Source organism: Bos indicus, chromosome 22 (assembly GCF_029378745.1).
Source record: "Bos indicus isolate NIAB-ARS_2022 breed Sahiwal x Tharparkar chromosome 22, NIAB-ARS_B.indTharparkar_mat_pri_1.0, whole genome shotgun sequence".
In the NCBI taxonomy this organism is placed as follows: Eukaryota; Metazoa; Chordata; class Mammalia; order Artiodactyla; family Bovidae; genus Bos; species Bos indicus.
The window spans coordinates 12,322,104-12,344,447 of record NC_091781.1 but is presented as its reverse complement, the minus strand read 5'-3'; the positions used below and the strand labels follow the sequence as shown (position 1 = coordinate 12,344,447).

Here is a 22,344-nt window from a genome sequence, read left to right as displayed (position 1 = left end):
TGCCAACAAAGGTCCATCTAGTCAAAGGTATAGTTTTTCCAGTAGTCACGTGTGGATGTGAGAGTTGGGCCATAAAGAAGGCTGAGTGCCAAAGAACTGATGCTTTCAAACTGTGGTGTTGGGTAAGACTTTTAGAGTCCCTTGGACTGCAAGGAGATCAAGCCAGTCAATCCTAAAGGAAATCAATCCTGAATATTCATTGGAAGGACTGATGCTGAAGCTGAAGCTCCAATACTTTGGCCACCTGATGCAAATGAGCTGACTCATTTCCCGGATGCTGGGAAAGATTGAAGGCAGGAGGAGAAGGGGACAACAGAGGATGAGATGGCTGGATGGAATCACCAATTCAATGGACATGAGTTTGAGCAAGCTCTGGGAGATGGTGAAGGACAGGGAAGCCTGGCGTGCTGCAGTCCATGGGATCGCAAAGAGCTGGACACAACTGAGGGACTGAACAAGAAGGCAGGGACTACAGGAGATAGCTGAGATAGCTGAGCCCCTGCAGGCCTGGGACAGAGCAAAGTCATGGGACGGCGCCCCCTAGTGGAGAGATTCGGCACTTCCAATTTCTACATCAGTTCAGTTTAGTTCAGTTGCTCAGTCGTGTCTGACTCTTTGCGACCCTATGAATCGCAGCAGGCCAGGCCTCCCTGTCCATCACCAACTCCCGGAGTTCACTCAGACTCATGTCCATCGAGTCAGTGATGCCATCCAGCCATCTCATCCTCTGTCGTCCCCTTCTCCTCTTGCCCCCAATCCCTCCCAGCATCAGAGTCTTTTCCAATGAGTCAACTCTTCACATGAGGTCGCCAAAGTACTGGAGTTTCAGCTTTAGCATCATTCCTTCCAAAGAAATCCCAGGGCTGATCTCCTTTAGAATGGACTGGTTGGATCTCCTTGCAGTCCACGGGACTCTCAAGAGTCTTCTCCAACACCACAGTTCAAAAGCATCAATTCTTCGGTGCTCAGCCTTCTTCACAGTCCAACTCTTAACATCCATACATGACCACAGGAAAAACCATAGCCTTGACTAGACGAACCTTTGTTGGCAAAGTAATATCTCTGCTTTTGAATATTCTATCTAGGTTGGTCATAACTTTCCTTCCAAGGAGTAAGCGTCTTTTAATTTCATGGCTGCAGTCACCATCTGCAGTGATCCTGGAGCCCAAAAAAATAAAGTCTTCCACTGTTTCCCCATCTATTTGCCATGAAGTGATGGGACCAGATGCCATGATCTTCGTTTTCCGAATGCTGAGCTTTAAGCCAACTTTTTCACTCTCTACTTTCACTTTCATCAAGAGGCTTTTTAGTTCCTCTTCACTTTCTGCCATAAGGGTGGTGCCATCTGCATATCTGAGGTTATTGTTATTTCTCCCGGCAATCTTGATTCCAGCTTGTGCTTCTTCCAGTCCAGCGTTTCTCATGATGTACTCTGCATATAAGTTAAATAAGCAGAGTGACAATATACAGCCTTGACGTACTCCTTTTCCTATTTGGAACCAGTCTGGTGTTCCATGTCCAGTTCTAACTGTTGCTTCTTGACCTGCATACAAATTTCTCAAGAGGCAGATCAGGTGGTCTGGTACTCCCATCTCTTTCAGAATTTTCCACAGTTTATTGTGATCCACACAGTCAAAGGCTTTGGTATAGTAAATAAAGCAGAAATAGATGTTTTTCTGGAACTCTCTTGCTTTTCCCATGATCCAGCAGATGTTGGCAATTTGATCTCTGGTTCCTCTGCCTTTTCTAAAACCAGCTTGAACATCAGGAAGTTCACGGTTCACATATTGCTGAAGCCTGGCTTGGAGAATTTTGACCATTACTTTACTAGCATGTGAGATGAGTGCAATTGTGCGGTAGTTTGAGCATTTTTTGGCATTGCCATCATTTCCCATTCACTTTCCTAAAATTCACCACTGAAAACTGCTCACTGGGGCCGATGCAGCTACCGGGAGTCAGCAACAGTTTGCAGGTAACCCTCTTTCCACATATCAAATCTATGGGACTTTTTCTCTGTCAAGGCTCACCAGCCTTGGGTCACGGTCTCTGCAGGCAGCCAGCCACTAGCTCTCCTGGGCAAGTCATGACACATGCCTGAGGGGCAGAGGGCAATGCTTCCCAAAGGCTTGAAATTGGACTCCAAAAGGCTGGCTTTGGCCTACAGTAACCTTCCATTAAAAGACTTACTAAAAACAAGAAGAGGAGTATTCTAAATAAAAATTTATGTATAAACGTGTTTGCTGCAGCTTTCTTTCTACATGTACAACTAAAAACAACCTTAATATACAAACAGTAGGAGGCAAAGTTGGCAAATTATATTAGGTCCACACAGTAGTGGCCTGACTTTATGTCAAAATGACACGTGCTTATGAAACCCTACATGAAGAGAGAGACCAAATGGTAAGATGCCCTGTGATAATAACCATATGAAATCCCCCTGTCTGCTGGCCTGTAGCAGGTGCTGTGTGTGACCCCCTTCAGTACCTGGGGGGGCAGTGGATGTTGATATCTCTTGGAGGAGCCTCCCTCCTGGGCTCCCCTGTGGCTTCAGGGAGCCCCCAGGTACCAGGTTGTCCCCATCCCCGAGGGGCAGCCTACAGCCAACATCTTGTCAGTGAGGGGCTCAGGGCAGGGCCACCCCAGCTCCACAGTTCTAAGCAGAGCTGGCTGAGGCCACCTCTAGGGCTGCTTCACACTCCAAGCTCTCCCTCCTACTTCTTTCACTTTTCCTACACATGTCCGACCCAAGGGCACAACCTGATAATCCTCCTCTGTGATAACTTCATGGCCTCTGCTGCCCAGCGAACCACTGAAGGCGCATCCTGAAACAACTCGCAGCAGAGAGATGAGGAGACATGGCCCTAAAATATTGTCGTGGGTTGTTCGGGGGTGGCAGGTCTAAAAGGATGCCATTTTGACTTTTTTAGACTTCTGGTTTTTCAATGAGCATGCATTCATTTCAGGTGGCACTAGTGGTTAAAAAAAAAAAAAATCTGTCTGCCAATGCAGAAGACACCAGAGATGTGGGTTTGATCCTTGGGCTGGGAAGGTCCCCTGCAGGAGGGAATGGCAACCCACTTCAGTATTCTTGCCTGGGAAATTCCATGGAGAGAGGAGCCTGGTGGGCTACAGTCCATGGGGTTGCAAGAATCGGACACGACTGAGCATGTGTGCAAACATATTCGTTTTATAAGATCGGTATATACAATCAGAAGCAGGCAAGAGCATGATTTTTCTCTCATAGATTCATTCAGCGAGGCTCACATCAGAAAAAGGCAACAATTTAAGATCAGAAAATACAAAACACATACCTTCTTTCTCTTATGACCAAGTGAGTAAGTTTAAGAGGTGAGATGAGAAAGGAAAACGTAGAGAAAAGGGACAGTGGGTGAAAACAAAAGGGATAGAGAGAAAAAAGCCCACCAGAGCCCAGGGAGCATAGGTCCTGAGGAGATCTTAGGCGGGAGACAGACAGACACTCAGACTGGGCGGAGTGCAGGAAGGCCTGGGGTGGGCCCAGGGCGGCTCTGTGGCCCTGCCCTCTCCGGGCCTCTGCTCTTCATCCACCAGATGGGGCCTAGAGACTGAGGCCCCTGGCTGGGGACACCCCTACCCCTCGCCTCCCCACTGCCTACCTTTCCCATCAGCCCCAGGATGTCTTTGGTGTCCTGAATGCCATGCTCCAGGTACTTGATGGACTTCTTCACCGTGTGGGGTTTGTCTGAGCTGAGGTCCACCCAGCCTCTGAGCACATAGCCCTGGCGTAAGAACAAGGGCAAGATGAAGTCCTTGCTCCTGCATCGCCTCCATTCAACTGCCTCTCCTGCCCCACCTCCCCCTCTTTGTCCCTCCATTTTCCGAGGCCCTGCGGGGCACCACTGCTCCCAGATCCCAGGGCAGCCCTTCTCTCTCTCTCGGGCCTTCATACCTTGTTCCTTCACCTGGAAAGCCCTTCCCAGCATGCGCCCCCTAAACCAGGTCCCTTCACCTGGTTAACCACCACCAGTCTTTAAAACTCAGTGGAGGAGGCCCCTCCCGCAGGAGGCCTTCCTGCAGGCTGGGGTGAGGCTCTCGCTGTAACCCCCAGGGTTCTCTTGCTCCTTATGGAGCGGACCACCACCTGTCTTACACTGGGGTCAGGGTACCAGGGCAGGACCACTTCCGCTCCCTCCACTCCTTAGACCAGCATAAGGGCTTGGCCTGGACGGGAAGCTGGGAATGCCTCTGAGTGGGCGGGTGGCCACTCTGAGTTCATGGGCCTTGCCGGCTCCTCTCCAGCCTTTACCCAACCTTGCCCGGCAGGTGCAGCAGGCCAGACCTGGGAGGCAAGATCAGAGGGGCTCCTGGAAGACCCTGTCCCAAAGCACCACTCATGGCCTAGAGCACGTTTCTCAATTCTTTTCCATTATTGTCCTTCTAGTGAGCCTTTTACCCCTGGAGAAGGAAATGGCTACCCTCTCCAGTATTTGTGCCTGGAGAATCCCATGGATAGAGGAGCCTGGCGGCTACAGTCCTGGGGTCGCAGAGAGTCGGACACGACTGAGCAACTGAACAACAACAAAGGAGCCTTTTTAGACGTTTCCCACCTAGTCCTTCGCTCCCCCTCCAAGAAAATTAAGTATCACATATACACTGATTTTATGTTCTGTGTGTATATTTGTGTTTTACATACAAATAAAGAACCAATTCTCTCCTTCAAGAACCAATTTTTGCCCCCTTGAAAAGACCCTGATGCTGGGAAAGATTGAGGGCTGGAGAAGGGGACGACAGAGGATGAGACAGTTGGATGGCATCACTGACTCAATGGACATGAGTTTGGGTAAACTCTGGGAGATAGTGATGGACAGGGAGGCCTGGAGTGCTGCAGTTCATGGGGTTGCAAAGAGTCTGTGACTGAACTGATTGACTGACTGGGGGGCTGGGGGTGATACACGCCCTGCTGAGATGCACGGCCTGGACTGAGGCTTCCAATTCTCCAGTCCTTCAGCCATGAGACCACCACAGGTGAGATCTACTGTGTGAGCCACCAAAGACACCGAGCAGATCTCTGCATGAGGAAGTGCAGGCCCAGTGAAGCCAGCTCATCTCGTTTTTCAAAAGAACCAAGAAATCTGGGACTTTTAGGTAACAATTTTCTGATTTTGACATACCAGCAACTAATTCAAGATTTTAAAACTATATAGCACAGGCCATATAACACCTATCTGCAGATTGGACTCCATGGACAAAGTCCAGTTTGTAGTTGGCTAAACTCTGAGCCAGCATGGGCCTTGTTGGTGCCTGGGTGTGACCCTCCCCCAGCCCTAGTGCCCTCCACAGGAGTCATAGCCACTCTGCATGATGTGTTTGGATGCTGCTTTCTTTGGCTGTTGCCCCCACGATGCCAGGGGCCTGTACCTCTCTGGAGCTGCTGGAGATCTTCAACGTGCGGTCAATGTACTCCTTGGCCTTGTCGTGGCGGCCCATAAGCCAGAGGAAGAGGCCAGCATAGTACAGGGCAGTCCCACTGGCTGTCTTGCGGACTTCCTTCAGGCTGCTCTCAAGCTCCTGAATTGCTTCTCGGTCTGGGAATTCGTGAGAGGGGGAAGAGGACAAGTTAGGATGGGGAGGTCTGTCTGATCCTTTCCCTGGACACTCTGAGCCTCCCACAACACATGCAGCTGACCACACGACAGCCAGGGCCTGGGAACCAGCAACGCCGGGCCCTGTGATGCCACAGGAGCAGCCCAGCCCTGGACCTGGGTTTGCTGGTTGAGATGTATCTTTTCTCCTCTGTTCCCAGGAGTTTTCTGGGCAGACAGATCAAACCAAAATCTCCCACCTCAGGCCCACAGTCCATTCCAGATGGGGAAATAGTTTGTACGTAGTTTTGTGGAATCTCTCCCTGAGCCTAGAGAGGTGGAGATTTAGGGGTAGAAATTTTTTATTTTGGCTTGGTTTTTCTTGACAAGATCTTGGCAAAGGCAAGCAGGGTATCTCCCCAGTTCTCGGGATCTGAAAGGAGGACCCCTCCCACTATCAGGCGTTCTGCCTGTGGCTCCCACTCAACTGGGCCTGGGCATGGGGTTTTCTCTGAGGTCTCTGTGGGGACAGGACTGGCAGCCACTCCTCATAGCATCTGCGGCCACGTGTGCATACACTTCCCGCAGCCGCCCAAGAGGGGGCAGTGTCTGGAGCAGGGCTCTCTTTTCCCCACTGGGCCAGGCTTGGCTGAGCATGCCTGCACTCACCAATGGTTTCACAGCACTTGTGAGCATAAATGAGGGCCATGATGGAGCACAGGGACACATCTGGGTGATTCCGGATGCTCTCCAGGCTGCTGATGGCATCCTGGATGTGCTCTGTGAAGAGAGCCCACGTGGTTATTAAGCTCAGAGGGCAAGAGGCTCCATGGCAGACCCAGGGCTGACTCAAGGCTTGGTGTGATCTGACCCAAGGCTTGGACTAACTGGTCCACAGGTCCCTAATGGCCCAAGTTCCCTGAAGACTGAAGCTTCCTGAAAGCGCTGCTGGCACCATGGTCCATGTGGCCAGGGGATGGAGGACTTGGAGCTGAGAGATGTTCCTGTGAGTACTTGCAAGGATACCCTGTATCGGTTCTGAAGAAGGACCTCTGGGCATTCCCAGCTAGCTATAAAATATAACCCCAGAGCCACTGATGATATTTATCCTTCCATGTCCACTGACATTGGCCATGGGCAGCCCAGGACCACCTTCTGAATGTCAGTGAATTGGTACTGCAGGGGCCCTACTCCTCTCTCTGCTTCTGTCCCACACATGACTGTGTCCATACCTACCATTTCCTTTTCCTGCATTACCTGAGGTTGGTTCAGTAATCAAGCCTGGGGTTGGTTCAATAATCCTGTGGTCATTTCTGCCCTCTCCCCAACTCATTTTATAGACAGGGAAACTGAGGTGCAGAACAGGGAGAATGAGCTCTCAGTTCTCGAAAGTCAACTATATATAGATTACACAGATTTCTGTGAATTAACCTGGAAATCTAGCCACTCTGTGTAAGACTGTTTCCAGGGAAACATGACTGGGGTAGAAGCAGGCATCCAGGTGGAGCCGGTGCGTTAGTGCCTAAGGTCAGGAGGCAACACTGATGGGTCCTCACCTTCCCTGAGGACTCCATAGGCTTTAAAGAACTGCAGCACTGGGTCATTGTTGAATTTTTCCAGGCCCACAGCTGCGGCCTGCTGCACATGGCGGAAGTACTTTTCTTTGCTGTAGTAAATGATCCCAGCCTGCGAGGAGGAAGGCAAAATCGCAATAGTCTTGAGTCCCTTTCTGCTTCTGTTCTGATCACCTCCCTCCCCTATTCCCTGCTCCTCCTCCAGTTCTGTAAAGAGAAGAGAAAGAATATCCTGGCCTCATCTTGTTCCTCCCCAGCCACAGAAACAGCTCCATACGGTTTTCTTAGGAAAGAGTTAGAAGATGGCTTGTTTTGGAATTAACCACAGACTCTGGTTCAAAAGTTGATGAGAAGTTCAACTCAAGGGAATAAGGCGGAAGAAGGAGGACCAGTAATAAGGATCACGAAAGCAATAGTTAGAATTGCAAGTTATTGTGGGCTAACCACCTGTGGTGAAGGGTATCAAAGGCTTTACGCTTATTGTCTTATGCATTATTCTCTCCATATTCCTCACAATTAAGCCAAAGCCCATGGAGGCTGTGGCTTGACAAACGTCATGCAATAAGAGAGGCTGAGATTTCAAAGTGAAGTCTCACTTCCCCTAAGGTTTGTGGGTGCTGGGGTTGGGGATAGATGTGGTTGGATTGTAAACAGCCTTGTGGGCCATATGAAAGAGCCCAGACATCATCCTGAGGGTAATAGGAAGCAGCTGGAATGGTTTTATGCATGGGGATAGCGGGGGTGGGGGGGGGGGGAGGGGAGGGAAAGTGTTCAGATGTGTGTTTTTGCAAAAACCCCTCTGGCTCCTTTGTGTGTGTGTTGGAGTAGTTGCTATTGGTGGTGGTGGAGGTAGGGAGACTGCTGGTGAAGAGATGAGGTAGAGAAACCAGCTGGGAGGGGGACTGTTGCAGGTGCCCAGAGGGAACATGGTGGTGATACTGGGCTAGGAGATAAAATAAGGAGCTGATATTTTCTGCTGATAGACAGGAGCTGGAGATGCATATGGGGAAGAGTAACGGCTGGGGGGTCAAACGGTGGTGCCATCCACTAGGGTGAAAGACACAGAAGAGGCCCAGGCGGTTGGAGCCGGGGTGGGGGTCGGATAATGGCAAGGTGACGGATTTTTATGCTTTGGTTTGGGGGAGCTCGGAGATAAGACTGGGTGGGGATGATGGCTAGGGGCTCAGGGTACTCGGAGAACACCAGACAGGATGTGCTCGCCACGGAAAGAGAGGCGAGAAGGCACCAAGACCGTCTGAAGAGGCCAGGGACAGCGAAAGCTGGGTAGCGGTCAGAGAGGTAACAGAGGAGCTGCAGGTCGCGAGGCTGACTGGGCCAGAGGAGGAGTCCCGGAGGGAGCAGTGCCCCGGTCACGCACCATAAGGGAGGAGTCATTGCTGCTCATCTCTGGACGTCCGCGGCTCTAGAGTCGGGGTCTCGTGGTGCCGCCCGGAGCGAGATTCCCAAGTCAGGGTCCTGGGTACGCCTCTCGCGGCCGGAAGTCGGAGGCTCGCGCGTCCTTGGAAACGGAGCAGCTGGCTGCTCTCTAAGGGCGTCAGAGTTAGGGGTAGGCGTGGCCTAGCGCCCACGTGACAAGGCGCGGGTAGTCGAGAGCCGAGAGGGTGAGCCCGCGCTGGGGGCACCTGGTTAGGCCTCCCGGGTAGGCGTCGCGGTCCCGGGCACCGTCGCCCGAGCTGACTGTGGCCATGGGCCTGGGCGCCAGCGCCGAGCAGCCCGCGGGCGGCGCCGAGGGCTTCCACCTGCACGGGGTGAGTCGCCCCTGCGGTGCCGGAGGTCTTAGCGCGGCACCCGCTCCGACGCGCGGGAACGCCGGATCGCCGGCCCGGGGGCGGCAGCCGCGGGGTCTCGGCGTGGGGTGGCCTCCCAGGGGAGGGTGGTACCCCTTCCCGGTTGGAGCCATCGCCGAGAGAAGGCGCAGTGGCACCCCTGGGTTCCCGGCCCGCCTGCGGCCGCGGTCGGCCCGGCGCCAGCCCCAAGTGCCAGCTCTGCAGGAAGCGGGAGCGTTTCCTTGTGGAGTCGGGCCTCTCTGGAATGGCACTTCTCCCAGGGGGAGAGTGAGCGCGCCAGGTTCAGTCAGGAGAATTTGTGCACTTGTATGAACACATTTATGATCGCCTGCTGTGCACTGCGCTCCATGTTGGACCTGAGGAGAGAGCCCAGTCCCGGCCGTCTGCGCTCTTGGATCGAGGGGGTCGCCAACTGCCGGGGAGCCCACCGGCTTTCATCCCACGCTTCTCGGGGTCGAAAGGCTTCGAGAGGTCGAAGACCAGTGAGAACCAGACAAGGAAAGTGGGAGCGGGAGAGCAGAGAGAATGCGGCAGAGGGCTCGGGGATAGATTTGCTGCAGGGGGAAGGTCCCCAGGTGGAACACTGCGGAGAAGCGCCGTAGGGCGTCAGCAGAGAATGTGTCATCCGTGTTGCTACAAAGAGGTCTGGATGAGCAGTCGCGAGGACAGTGGAGATGGGAGTGAGTTCCAGGCCCTGAAGGTGGGGAGAGGGGTCCGTAGCCAGATGGAGATTTGGGGTGATTAGTACCTCGGAGAGGGCGGGGCTGTAACAGAGGTGAGAGGGGCAGGTGGGTCTCTGTCTCCGGAGCACAGATGGGCCAGACTCCCTTTTCGCTTGTGCCCAGGTGGATGGCTGCAGAGATGGGCGTAGCTTGTCAGTTTGACGCCTTACTTTTGAGTGGTCTTTCCTATTGTCATAGGAGGCTGTGTTAACAACGAGGCGGCGGAGGGTTGGGGAATGAGAGTGGGGACCAAAGAAGAGGTTTGCTAAAAAGAAAGGCAGGATGGCTCCAGGGCCCAGAGGTAACAGGATTTGTGCTTGCTGATAGGCTTTCCCTAGTGGACACCATGATGTGGTACCAAGCGGAAAAAGTGGACAGTGAAATGCATGCAGCCAGAAGGGTCTTCCAACAGGTTTGATGGAAAGCAAAGTAAGGCTATTGACAGGGGGTGAGGGTGGATGGTAAGAGTGAGGACAAGAAGGGCCTGTCGGAGAGGGACAGAGTGGAAAGTTTGAGGAACTGGGTCTTCACTTACAAAACATTTATTTTTTTCATTTCATACGTGCAGCTTTATTTTTTAATTGAAGTATAGTTGATGTACAATTTTGTATATGCATACAATACAGATACACAATTTTAAAAGGCTGTGCTCCATTTATAGTTATTATATAAAAATGTTTGCTATGTGCCCTGTGTTGTACGGTATAGCCTTATAGCCAAAAACAGTGACTTTGAGCACATACATTATGACATGTAGATTTCCGGGTTCTGGAGATAAAGCAGTGAACAGAAGAGACATTGTCCCTTTTCTTATGGAGCTTACATTTGGGTGCCAGCCGGGAGAGAAGGGAGCAGACTAGAAATTGAAATGTGTGGTATGTGGTGACCGTTGCTAGAGAGAAAAATAAAGCAGGGTAAGGGGTCCAGAGTGATGAGTGGGTGCTGTTTTAGATAGAAGGGTCAGGAAAGGTCTCTGATCAAGTCACATTTGAGCCAACACTCAGAAATAAGGAGTGGACAGTAGGCTAGGTGAAGTTTATCTGGTCACTCTTGCAATTAACTACCCCTACATAGCTTTTTAATCTGCTTGATCGTTTTCTTTCATTCTTCAAATCATTGGTCTTTAATAGTTCCATGATAAATTTTTTCCTGTTTTATATATATATGTATATATCTGTATACTCACACATAGGTACATGGGGGAAGAGTGTTCAGGGTGGAAGGAGATGCCGAGGTAGGATTATGCTTACTGGGCTTCAGCAGTAAGGAGCTGGGACTGGTGTGCTTGAATGGCCAGGTCCTTGTGAGGGAAAGGGTGAGGCCACATTGTGTGGGGCCTGGTGTGTTGTTGTCCTGGGCATTTAGGATTTAATGCTGAGGTATGGTACCATCAGGAGGCTTTAAGTAGAAGTGTAATGTTGCCTCCTTAATAGTAAAAAGAAAACCAAACAAAGAACAAGTGGGCTGCTTTCTCTAACTGTTGGCCTTCCCACACATGCAGAGCATGGTGGAGAAGTCACTGCCCTGCGCAAGCTGTTACAGGGCAGTGGGCAGGAACAAGCTCTGGGTCGGATTTCCTGGGTCAGGCTGCTGTTGAATAACTGAGGGCTTTTCCTTCCCTGTCAGTTGGGGTTAGTGAGGCGGTTAAATGACAGGGGAAGCAGGTCGTGCACTCACCTGGCACCCAGCCAGTCCTCAGAAGAAGCTGCCGTCGTGTGGTTAATTGCTTGAGGTGCCCTGATGGGAGTTGGGGCGCGGGTTAGGAAAGCGGCACACGTGTAGGGCTGTGGGGTTGGGGGTGTCAGGAACCCCCAGGAGAAAGCCAGACAGAGGGGGTGCTTGCTGCAGGACTGGGGGTGCGGCGGGCAGCATCCCAGATGCTTTCTGCTGTGGAGCCACAGTGGGCGATGACAAGGCCCAGGGCAGAGGCAGGAGAGTACCACCAGACCACGGGCAAGGCCACAGGAGCGAGGAGGTGGAGGCACAGGGTGGGCTGGGAGAGAGCCTGCGCCTGCGCACTGGGGGCCTGAGCCTCAGGGCCTCATTGATAACAGAGAGTGGCTGACATTGGGTGGAGGAGGGTACAGGGCGACCAGCCTGCTCTGGAGCCAGGGCCTTACCCAGGGGAGGTGGGGTGGAGTGGCCAACAGCAGGGAGGAGCAGCTCCCCACCCGCTCTCCCGGATGAACTGTCCTCCCCTGAAAAGCTACCTCTTTCCAGACTTTCCCCAGAAGGGATAGTGAAGCAGGCTCCCAGGAGCAGCCCTCTGGGCGAGGCCAACTAGGGTGGAGTTGGGTTTCTGGGCTCATCTCAGTGGAAGCCATGGCAGCTTCTAGAAGTGGCAAGGAGAGGCTCTTTTGGTACTGCTGTGAGGAGGGAGCCCTAATCCCAGGGGGAAACTGGCCTGGATCCACAGCCTCAGCAGTGAGGGTTCCTTCAGTCCGGGGACTCTGTGATTGGAGGGCCTGGGGAGTGGCAGAAGCCACGGGTCCTTCCCCTCAAGCAGGCATCCAGAACCTGAGGCCACCTGAGCCCGGGGCTTGGGGGCCTGGTTGACACTGGGCTTCAAGAGCTCACAGCCAAAGGCTGGAGGGCGTGGGGCCCACCTGCGGTCCAGAACTGGGGATAAAGGCTGCATTGTCTGAGCGAGGCGCTGTGAATGGGGCCTTTGAGATGGATTTCCACCAGAGCAGCAAGCCTGGCTGTTGTGTTTTTGGAGACAGCGGGGAGTCTGGGAGTGCAAGGCAGCACATGAGCAGCCTTGGGCTGGGACTTGCTGCTGGAGGAGCTGGCCCACGTGGGGAGGCTGGATGGCAAAGGGAACTGTGTGCTGCTCTCCAGGCTTGCTGGCTCAGGCTCATGCCCGACGCCGGGGTCCGTTCTCCTCCGCCAGCCCTCCTCAACCTTGCCTGGATCTGTCACCACAGGGTCAGGGGCCCTCTGGGATCTGGCCACAGGCTGTCTTCCCCACTCCTGTCTTTCTGGGCACAACCCCGGGTCACTCCTTTCCTGTCCACATCTGACCCTTTCTGGTAAACCTTCCTGGCTCTCCAGCAGCCCCAGCGCAGGCCTCTGGGGCAGCGTCTGAGTCACCCAGACGCAGGCTCCCCGTGGCCTCCTGCCCTGGGCTCTTTCTGTGAGGCTGTCTGGAAGCGTAGTCTGTGGATCACGATCTGGAAAGAGTCGTTTTCTGAAAGAGGGAAACATAAGCCCAGGAAAGCAGCGAGAGAGGATGGCGTGAGCCTTGGCTGTGCCCATGTGTGGCCCGCCCGGCCCAGTTCACGCTGGGGTCCGTGTCCTCTCTGGGGCGGGGAGTGGGGCAGTTTCTAGAACTGAGGGCTGGGGGTTTCCGGGAGAGCCCTGGGGTCAGCGCAGTGACTGCAGCCTCTGCTGCACAGGTGCAGGAGAACTCCCCCGCCCAGCAGGCAGGCCTGGAGCCCTACTTCGACTTCATCATCACCATTGGGCACTCAAGACTGGTGAGGCCCCCCTCCTGCCTCTGGGGTGGGTGGGTGGGTGTGTGTGGGTGTGTGTGTGTGTGACTGGTGTGTGTGTGTGTGTGTGAGACTGGTGAGGCCTCCCCACCACCTCTGCCGTGTGTGTGTCTGCGTGTGTGTATATGTTTGTGTTCTGCTGTCCCATGGGAACCCCAGCCCTGCCTGCCTTTTCTGCTGGAGGGAGACCAAACCCCATCTCCCCCTCTTCCAGGGCAACAGTGAGCCTGATGGGGGCCCTGCCTGGAGTTTAGCCCTTGGGCCCTCCGGGGTGGGTCAGAGGCAGGGGGACTCCTGGCACTGTCCACAAAGCCTCCAGGCCTGCCGAGAGGGCTGAGGGCTCTGGAAGGGGCCTTTCAGGGTGGGCCGTGCGGCAGTGCTCTGGACTCAGGGGGCTCTTTGCTTACTTTGTGGTGTTTTCTGGGGGCCCCAAGGGAGGAAGGTTTAGCAGGGCTTAGGGACGCTTAGGGTCCAGTGGCTGCAGGCCCAGCCCTGATCTGTGGACCCAGCCCTGCACCAGGTCTCTCGGGGGCAGCTGGCCACCAAGGCCCTCACCCTATATCAGACCCAGACTTGTCTGGGGGTTCTGGCTGGGTGTTTTGAGGGGGGCTCCAGGAGTCAGCCCTGCTGCCCTTGCAGAACAAGGAGAATGACACGCTCAAGGCCCTGCTGAAGGCCAACGTGGAGAAGCCAGTGAAGCTGGAGGTGTTCAACATGAAGACCATGAAAGTGCGTGAGGTGGAGGTGGTTCCCAGCAACATGTGGGGCGGCCAGGGCCTGCTGGGCGCCAGCGTCCGCTTCTGCAGCTTCCGCCGGGCCAGCGAGCACGTGTGGCATGTGCTGGTGAGTGGGGCGTGGCGGTGGGATCACTGGGGCGGACGGGGATGGGTGTGTGGGGAGGCCTCCTAGGAAAGGCCGGCAGCCACTGGGCCTGTCTGGGGATTCTGAGGGCAGGGTGTGGTCTCCTTGTTCCAGGGTCCCAGAGAGGGCAACTCCTCGTCACCTGAACAGGGCCCTCTGACTTTGGGTAATTTCTTACACTCCAGACCTTGGTTTCTTCTTTGGAAAGATGGGGCCGCCATCTGCTGGAAGGGTCGTTGTGCTGCCAGAATGCTGCTGTTACTGCTTTGCATTGTTTAGTTGCTAAGTCGTGTCTGATTCTGCAACCCCGTGGACTGTAGCCCACCAGACTCCTCTGTCCATGGGAGTCTCCAGGCAAGAACACTGGAGTGAGCTGCCATGCCCTTCTCCAGGGGATCTTCCCGACCCAGGGATTGAACCTGTATCTCCTGCATTGGCAGGCAGATTCTTTACCGCTGTGCCACCTGGGAAATCCTGCTGCTGCTTTAGTCCTTATCTAAAAAGAGTGTTTTTTTCTGGTATACTCTAGGGTATTACCAGTATCATGTTTTTTTGGGCAGGTCCCCTGAGAGCCCCTTCGGGCACTCGACTGGTGCTTGGGGTCTGAACCTTAATGAGTCTCCGTGACTGAGCTGTCACAGCTGTTGCTGTTAGTGTTCGTTCCTAGACATACACGCACACATGTGTGACATGCACAGTCACTGATTGTGCCCCGGTTCTTGAATGCACAGTCCTGCAGCTTGATGGGCAGGAGGAGCCCTCAGCTGGAAATGGGCTGATTTGGTTTCTAGTTGCTTCTGTTGCTCACTGACTCCTTGGGGGAGTCTGCTCAACCTTTTCAGCTGGCCTTACTCTGTCCATGAGTGCAGTGCAGGGGTGATGATGCAAATCCTTCCACGTTTCTTGGGAGACTGGGATCGGGGAATGGAGCTTCCCAAGGGAGAAGGCAATCCTGGCACCTACTTATCACCACCCTCGCCTTTAACCTTTTAACCTCCCCCCTGTCCCAAGGTCTTCAGCCCTATGCCTGCAGCAGTAACAGCAATAAAGTGAGGTATTTACTGTGGGACAAGGTGTGGTTTTCATTCTGTACATGTATTATTATTTTTTTTTGGTCTTCTCAACAACCTTTTGCCTAAGTACTATATATCCTACTTTTAACTGTGGGGAAACTGGGGCAGAGGAGTAAAGTGTCTGTCTTCAGTGCCCCAGCTCGCAGCGGGGGGAGGCTGGACTTGGATCGGGTGGTCAGATGCGGGAGCTGTAAGGTGAGCCGTGACACAGTGCTGCCCTCTGCTGGGCAGACTGTGGACTGGGGGAGGCAGGGGAACAGGGGCTGGGTGGGGCTGGGCGAGTTTGGGTTTGAGGTCTTGGCCTGGGGATGGAGGACAGGTATACTACTCACCCCCTGAAGACACAGCTCTCCACCTGCTGCCCCCCAGTAGCAAGGCTGACAGTTGGATAATTCGTGATTCTTTTTCCGCAGGATGTGGAACCCTCTTCACCTGCTGCCCTCGCAGGCCTGCACCCCTACACAGACTACGTTGTGGGCTCGGACCAGATCCTCCAGGAGGTGAGGAAGGGCAGCCTTCCCTCCCCACTCCCCCGGCCCCTTGGATGGGGTGCTGTCCATGAGAAGTATCTTGTCTTGTGAGGCTTCCCATCCCAGAGTGGGAACAGGGCTTAGGTGCTGTGTGTCTGTTGTAGTCCGAGGACTTCTTCTCGCTCATCGAGTCCCACGAGGGGAAGGCCTTGAAGCTGATGGTTTACAATTCTGAGTCTGACTCCTGCCGGGAGGTGACTGTCACCCCCAATGCAGCCTGGGGTGGAGAGGGCAGGTACTTCCTGGGATTGGAGGGCTGCGGGGTGGGGCTCTAGGGGGCGCCTGGCCGGTGGGTGTGGACCTTGAGTCCCACGGTGGGGGTGGAGGGCTGGGCCCTGGGCCCAGGGGTCCTGAGGCTGATGTTGGTCTAGGAGACCCTCTCATTGCTGGTGGGTGGGGGTGGCAGGGGTAGGAAGGGCTGTGGGACAAGCCCAGGAGGGTGTTTCTGGCCTTTGGCAGCCTGGGCTGTGGTATTGGTTACGGGTATCTGCACCGGATCCCAACCCAGCCCCCCAGCCACCACAAGAAGCCGCCTGGTGGCCCGCCGCCCAGTGCCCCACCGCCTGGTGCTCCACCGCCTGGACCCGGCTCCCAGGACTCTCCTGCCCCTTTTGGCCTGGAGACAGGCTCCAAACAGGGTGACTATGTGGAGGTACGTGGGGAGCACTGGCCAGCTGGGGCAAGAGGGGAGTTTCATGTGGGCAGAGGGGCCTGCAGCTGGGAAAGGAGGAGACGGGGGCTGTCCTCACCGGGAGCCTATCTGTGGAGCCCTTGGGAAGCCCCCCGGCTTGTGGGACCCAGGCGGAGCAGATGGGGCCAGTCCCGGGACCGTGCAACCTGCTTTGATTTCCCTGCCCCTTGGATCTGCAGGTGAGGGGAGTGCGAGGCACTGGTTGTCATTTTCATTTCACGACTGGGACACTGAGGCTCAGGGGTAGGCAGAGCCTTGTCTTGTGACTCCCTGAGTCTGTTGCAAAGTTAGGCCAGGGACTGTGTGTCTGGCCCAAGTGCCTCTGGGCATCAGGCTGGTGCCTGGGGTCTGCATGCGGGCACTCGGGGACTACTCTCCAGGCATGCACTATGCCAGGGGGTCACAGACAGGGCTGCTCAGCAGAGTGGGAAGGGGACCCCAAGTCCATGTTGGCACCTCATGGGAGGCCAGCTGGGCCTCTCTTGCCTGGCTACACATCTGTAGAGGAACCAGTAGATCCCCAAGGCTGCTTGCTCCTGTGAGCTGAGTGGTGCTCCCAGGGTAGGTGTGGGCTAGGGGTTAGGTTGGACTAACCCTGTCGTGCGGAGAAGGCAATGGCACCCCACTCCAGTACTCTTGCCAGGAGAATCCCAGGGACGGGGGAGCCTGATGGGCTGCCGTCTATGGGGTCACACAGAGTCAGACATGACTGAAGCGACTTAGCAGCAGCAACAGCAGCAGCCCTGTCCTGACAGGGCCCTCTGATTCCTCTTTTTCCCTGGCTCCCCTTAGGCCTTGCTGCAGGCACCTGACTCCTCCACAGAGGAACAGCCCCCTGGGCCTGAAAGTCTTACCCAGGGCGCTCAAGACCTTGGAGACCCACCCCGTTCCATGGAGATTCCTCTGCAGCCTCCACCTCCACTGCAGCGAGTCATGGACCCAGGTACCGAGCAGGCCGAGAGCAAGCTGAGGGCTGGGCGTTGGCAGCTATCTCGTACCTGCCAGGCTAGTCGCAGATGATGTGATCAGCGTGCGGATGGGGAGGCTGCCGTCCAGAGGCGAGAGGGGGCCTGCTCAAGGCCACACAGTACACTGGGCACAGGGCAGGGTCCGGGCCCTCTGCCGCTGGGCTATTCCTGTGATCACCCACCCCAGGCCCCTTTCTTTCCTCAGAAACCGGCTGTGGGAGCCTCTGGGGCTGGCTGGGAGCTTCACAAACAGCTGAGGTTTCAGTCTCAGGCCAGGCCAGATGCCCCAGAAACTGGGCACAGTGAGCCTGAGGCGCTGGCCTTCCAGCGGTCAGGGTTCTGTGCCGACAGAGAATCGTGTGCCTCCCCACAGGCTTCCTGGACGTGTCTGGCCTCTCCCTCCTGGACAGTAGCAACACCAGCGTCTGGCCTGGCCTGCCCTCTTCCACAGAGCTGACCCCCCCTGTGGCCTCAGCCTCAGGGCTGGAGGATGTCTGCTCCAGCAGCGGTTCTCACGAGCGTGGTGGTGAGGGGCTGGCCCCTCTGGGGGGGACCCTGGGTTGTGGCAAAGGTGGCCCTGATAGCCGGGTTAGAGGCTGGCCTGTGGGGGAGGGCAGCCACATCAAGGCGCTCATACACTGGTGCTCTCATCCCATCAACACAGGGGGCAGGAGCTGGGGGTCAGTGGGGTGACTGCCCAGGCCACACTGGCCCAGGTTCTGTGGGCCTCCTCAGCTCCACCCTGTGTGTTTCAGGTGAGGCCACCTGGTCTGGGTCCGAGTTTGAGGTCTCCTTCCCAGACAGCCCCGGCGCCCAGGCCCAGCCAGACCACCTGCCTCAGCTGACCCTTCCCGACAGCCTCACTTCTGCCGCCTCACCCGAAGACGGGCTGTCTGCTGAGCTGCTCGAAGCCCAGGCGGAGGAGGAGCCAGCAAGCCCAGAGAGCCCAGACTGCGGGATGGAGGCTGGGGGGGCTCCTGGCCAGGCCCGGCTCTCCACTCCTGACCACTCTGGGCTGTGAACCAGGCCCTCTGACGGCGTCTCACGAGGCCTGGAAGTGGGGGGCAGCTCAGGCCACACTGTGTGGGGTGGCCCGTGTTAGTGCTTCCTGGGCTGAGGCCCTGAGTGCTGCGCAGTGTCTTCTGCCGACGGGGGGGCTTTTGTGTCCACTCAGACCCTACTGGTCTCCAAGAGAAAAACCTACCAGCAGTCATTCTGCCTGGTGGTCCTGGCTTTGGGGAATTGGGCACTTGTCTAAGAATCTCAAACAAGTACTTTTGGCATAGCAGGGGGCTGGGAACAGCACCAGATTAAGTAAGTTTTCCAGAAGCTGGGGTAGGAGAGGATTCTTTGCTGCTTGGGTCGGGCATGGAGCTTCCATTGGTAGAGGCCATGGGCCTTGGGGATGGGCATCTTTGGGCCATGTGCCCATTGCATGTTCCTGCTCCAGTCACTGTGGCTACACGGCAGGTAGCAGAGTCCAGGAACCAGCAGGTGTGAAGATGGGGTGAGGGAGGAAGGGGTTGCTGTGGAGTGTTTGTCTAATCGTTCCGTAGCGCTTGCCTTGATTCTTTCCATTACAGCCAGCCTATCTGTAATGGAGGGCACCCCCAAGCCCTGGGACCCCTGCCGCCCCATTTGCCGTCTCACCCTGTGCTAGTGTGCACAGTTGGCTCAGGCTGACCACAAACTCCAGTGAACCTGGCCCCTTCTCCTGAGGGAAGGTTGGAAATCCTGGGCCCTTCAGCAGAGACTCACCTGTGCTTGGGCCGTGATGCTGCTGCTTCCCCAGCATCTATATCCCACGGACCTAGCGTCCCCAGCTGGGAAACCTGTCAGCTCCCAAACTTTTACAATTATCTCTTTTAAATATACAAGTCATCTAGCCACCCTAGTGGTGAATAATAGTTAACAAATTTAAGTTCACCATCCTAAGCAGGCTCTCAGAGCCCGTCCTCCCGCCTGGAGTACTTTACACACAGCTCCCACCCCACGCAGGGATGAGGCGCCTGGACAAGAGTGAGTCAGGGCCCGCTGGTATTTCCCACAGTACGGGAGAGGGCTGTTCCCCTCTCCCCCAGTGCCTCGGGAGGCTGAGACTGGGTTGTGCGTCTTGCTCTGCCTAGGTCCCACAGCAAGAGGAGGGCTCCGTGCAGGGGTGATCCTTATCACTTGAAGTCCTCTCTGGCCAGAGTCCCTCACCTTCCCACAGCCCTTGCTAATGATTACCATAAAAGCTGCCTCCGGCCTGGCCTTCTAGCCTCAGCCCAGTCAAAAGTCCCACCTTTACCATTTGATTTGGTGTGTGCCCTTAGAGGGAATTCAGAGCTCCGTTAGGCTCATAGAGGGGCCCAGACCAAAGATATGGAGGGAGGGGTCCCATATCAGCAAACACCTCAAGTTTCCTGCACTGTGACTGCATTTAAGAAGCAAAGCTTTGTCAGGTCTACCAGAGCAGCTGATAAGCCTGCAGAATAGGGAGGCATTGTGTCCAGAGCCAGTGCCAGAACCTGGTTCCTGGGTTGTCTGGGAGCCCAGTGTCTGCCTGCAGGAATCCAGGAAGTAGAATCACGCCAGGCCTGTTCTGAAGCCAGTTTCCCTTCACTAACCTGGCGGCCTGACCCAGGGTCACCCTCACCCAAGGGACCTGGTTCTTCCTGCCCTCACGTTAACACACCCCCCTCCCTAAACTGGGGGATAAAACGGATATCAATGCTAATTATTTCCAGGGTAAACACAAAACCAGAAGTTTCTCTAATCTGCTATAAAGGAAAATGACAAGTGGAAATAAATGTGTACCATACACTTTGAAATATTTTAACTAAAGCCTTTATTCTATACAACTGTGAAATACAGATTTTTACCCTTTTGGCATTGCAGACTGTCAGATCTTCTGGAAACTATTACGGGTTTGACTGGAACAATAAAAAAACACAACCATGCTGGGGCAGGGGGGTCAGATCTAAGATGGGAAGGGAGCACAGCCGCCCCAAAAGACTCAGCACATGGGGCAGCATGCCCCAGCGAGACCTATTCCTTCAGCCCAAGGGCCCTTCGTGCAAACAAAGCTGAGGGCTGGGAAATTAGTTTTTTTTTTTTAGCCATTAATTCACAACTATTGCTAAAAAATGTGCACCGAAAGTGCACCATTGTATTCAACAGATAGAAAGGATTTTTTTTTTAAAAAAGCCGTTGCTCTCTGCATAAGGGAGACAGACTCGTTGGAAATGTGGCGTGTCTTTGCTCACTTCTTCGAAGTGCTGGAGGCAATGACCGCTCCACTTTCCAAAGGAGGCTGACCAGCAGTGAGTGAACCCTGTCTCTACAGTTGTGCGGATCAGAGTATCTCAAATGGTTAGGTCTGGACCCAGGCCCATCAGCTGCCTCCAGCTGAACCTGTGCAGATGTAGAAAAGAAAAAACCTTCCCCACCCCCTCCACAGTCCCTGCTATTACGGGGACGGGCCACACACAAGCTGGGGAGGCAACTGGACTGGAATAAACTGCCCTCTGAAGGCACTTGTGCTTCTGGCTTCACACAGGAGGCTTGTCTTATGTAGTTTTATGGGGGTGGACCATTGTTCTATTCCGAGTACAAATGACCTTGGGGAGGATCCAAAGTATGTTTTTTTCTGCCAAAAGTTAAAGTGTTTATCCCCAATAAGTTATATTCTGTACAAGATCGAAATGATTCTATGAAAGCTTTAGATTGTTAGAACAGTGAAAAGAAATCTGGATACAGGTACAACACCACAAACCTGCATATAAAACTGGAAAAAACAAAACATGTATACTTCCAGGACATGAATATCAAATTAACTAATTACGATACCCTTTTACTCTGACACCAGAAATATTAGGTAGCATTGAAATGAAGTTAGGATCTCATTATGGTCTTAAGTTTTGATGGTGTCGTGCTGCTCACCCGGAGCAAGACCCTGTGGTGTCACCTGGTCTTGCCCATAAAGAAAACACAGTGGAGGAAGGCGTGAGAGAGCTGCGCCTCCTTGCGGCCGCCGCGCAGTCCAGGCGTCCCAGCTGGGCATGGACTGGGCGCAGTCTAGGCTGGCAGTCCAAGCGCTGTGACCCAGCACCTGGGGTTTCGACAGATCTGCCTACAACAACACATCTGAGATGCAGTATTAAAAACAAGCCCAACAGTAATCATTTATTATGAAATGGGCTGGCTCTTGAATTGTGCAACAGCCAATTCCTATTAAAAATAACTGTCTTAAATGGTGAAAACAACTTGTTTGTTTTTTTAATGACAAACTTGGAAAAAGCCTTCATAGGTACTGCGTAGATGGAATGTACTCTTAGAAAAGCTCCCGAGTGTGTGGGATTGGAGTTGGAACACAGTGACAGACGTGGCCCTACCATGTGTCTCTGACAAGTGCTAACAGATCAAGATAAGGTCCTTGGAAACAAAAGGAGGAAGCAAAATCTGTGCTGGCCTCTCTTCAGTCCTCAGTACATCTCGCAACACAGCCTGCTTGGGGCTCTTCTGCTCTGGCACTCTGCCTCCCCTGGGACAGCTTAATCTACACATGGAGACTGGTTTCTATATTACATCTTGATTAGTCACTTCAATGGAAAGATAATCTCGGTCCATACCAAATCAGTCGTTAGAAGTCTTGTTCCCATTGGGGCTCTGGGCTTCCTAGGACTACTCTTGGGGCCATAGAGGAAGGTCAGTAAATGAATACCCAGGAGTGCTGGCCTGCCCTTCACGTGGACTTCTGACGGTAATGGAGGGTGAGGTCACCACCACTCTTCCATATGAAGTGTTTCACTGTTCGAAGGTCCATATTTGGATCCAAAACCTGAATAACAAAAAGTAAATAAAAAAGGTATCCAGTATCTCAGGCCGTTATTGCTAATGCTGAACTCTCCTTGCCCATGCTTGGTGGCCTGTTCTTGCTGCATGCAGGCATGAATCTGGGCACGGGAGATGTGCAACTCATGTGGCTAGGGCAGACACGACACGTTCAGCTGTTCTGAAGAAATGCCTTGAGTGAATCCTCATTTACAGCATTTCCACAGATGCTCCACTCACCTCCTCT

The 22,344-nt window shown here is 54.3% G+C and overlaps 3 protein-coding genes across 16 annotated transcripts in view; 1 reads left to right on the top strand and 2 right to left on the bottom strand.

Annotated features, from left to right (window-relative positions):
- The window catches only part of TTC21A (tetratricopeptide repeat domain 21A), a 35,801-nt gene extending 27,113 nt beyond the window's left edge, over positions 1–8,688 (bottom strand). For 3 of the 7 annotated variants that reach the window (XM_070776074.1, XM_070776068.1, XM_070776071.1), the window contains exons 1-5: positions 8,514–8,687; positions 7,118–7,247; positions 6,231–6,341; positions 5,398–5,564; positions 3,636–3,758 (exon numbers count right to left, since the gene is read on the bottom strand). In XM_070776074.1, the coding sequence (XP_070632175.1) occupies positions 3,636–3,758; positions 5,398–5,564; positions 6,231–6,341; positions 7,118–7,247; positions 8,514–8,540 (558 nt within the window). In that variant the 5' untranslated portion in view covers positions 8,541–8,687. Of the gene's footprint in view, positions 1–3,635; positions 3,759–5,397; positions 5,565–6,230; positions 6,342–7,117; positions 7,248–8,513 lie in introns of all 7 variants that reach the window. The other 4 variants (XM_070776069.1, XM_070776070.1, XM_070776072.1 and 1 more) reach the window with 4 other exon arrangements.
- GORASP1 (golgi reassembly stacking protein 1) lies at positions 6,523–20,095 on the top strand. 7 transcript variants are annotated; one of them, XM_070776080.1, is made up of 9 exons: positions 6,523–6,567; positions 13,064–13,144; positions 13,799–14,002; positions 15,507–15,593; positions 15,728–15,858; positions 16,083–16,275; positions 17,107–17,257; positions 17,656–17,808; positions 18,038–20,095. In XM_070776080.1, exons 1-9 carry the CDS (start codon positions 6,538–6,540, stop codon positions 18,301–18,303), a joined length of 1,296 nt encoding a protein of 431 aa, XP_070632181.1. In that variant the 5' UTR covers positions 6,523–6,537; the 3' UTR covers positions 18,304–20,095. The 7 variants fall into 7 exon arrangements, with proteins under 7 accessions (XP_070632181.1, XP_070632179.1, XP_070632178.1 ...); XM_070776078.1 differs by lacking the exon at positions 6,523–6,567 and adding an exon at positions 8,754–8,904; XM_070776077.1 differs by lacking the exon at positions 6,523–6,567 and adding an exon at positions 9,133–9,643.
- WDR48 (WD repeat domain 48) overlaps positions 20,096–22,344 on the bottom strand; it is a 52,742-nt gene continuing 50,493 nt past the window's right edge. For both annotated transcript variants that reach the window (XM_070776075.1, XM_019984243.2), the window contains one exon: positions 20,096–22,104. In XM_070776075.1, coding sequence (XP_070632176.1) covers positions 22,009–22,104 — 96 coding nt within the window. In that variant the 3' untranslated portion in view covers positions 20,096–22,008. The remainder of the gene's footprint in view (positions 22,105–22,344) is intronic.

Bases quoted from the DNA above. Each gene is read 5' to 3' on its own strand.
- GORASP1 (XM_070776076.1), top strand. From the start codon at position 12,417: ATGAGCAGCCTTGGGCTGGGACTTGCTGCTGGAGGAGCTGGCCCACGT. The intron at 16,276-17,106 runs GTACGTGGGGAG...GGCTCCCCTTAG, and splicing joins AACAGGGTGACTATGTGGAG to GCCTTGCTGCAGGCACCTGA. The intron at 17,809-18,037 runs GTGAGGGGCTGG...TGTGTGTTTCAG, and splicing joins CGGTTCTCACGAGCGTGGTG to GTGAGGCCACCTGGTCTGGG.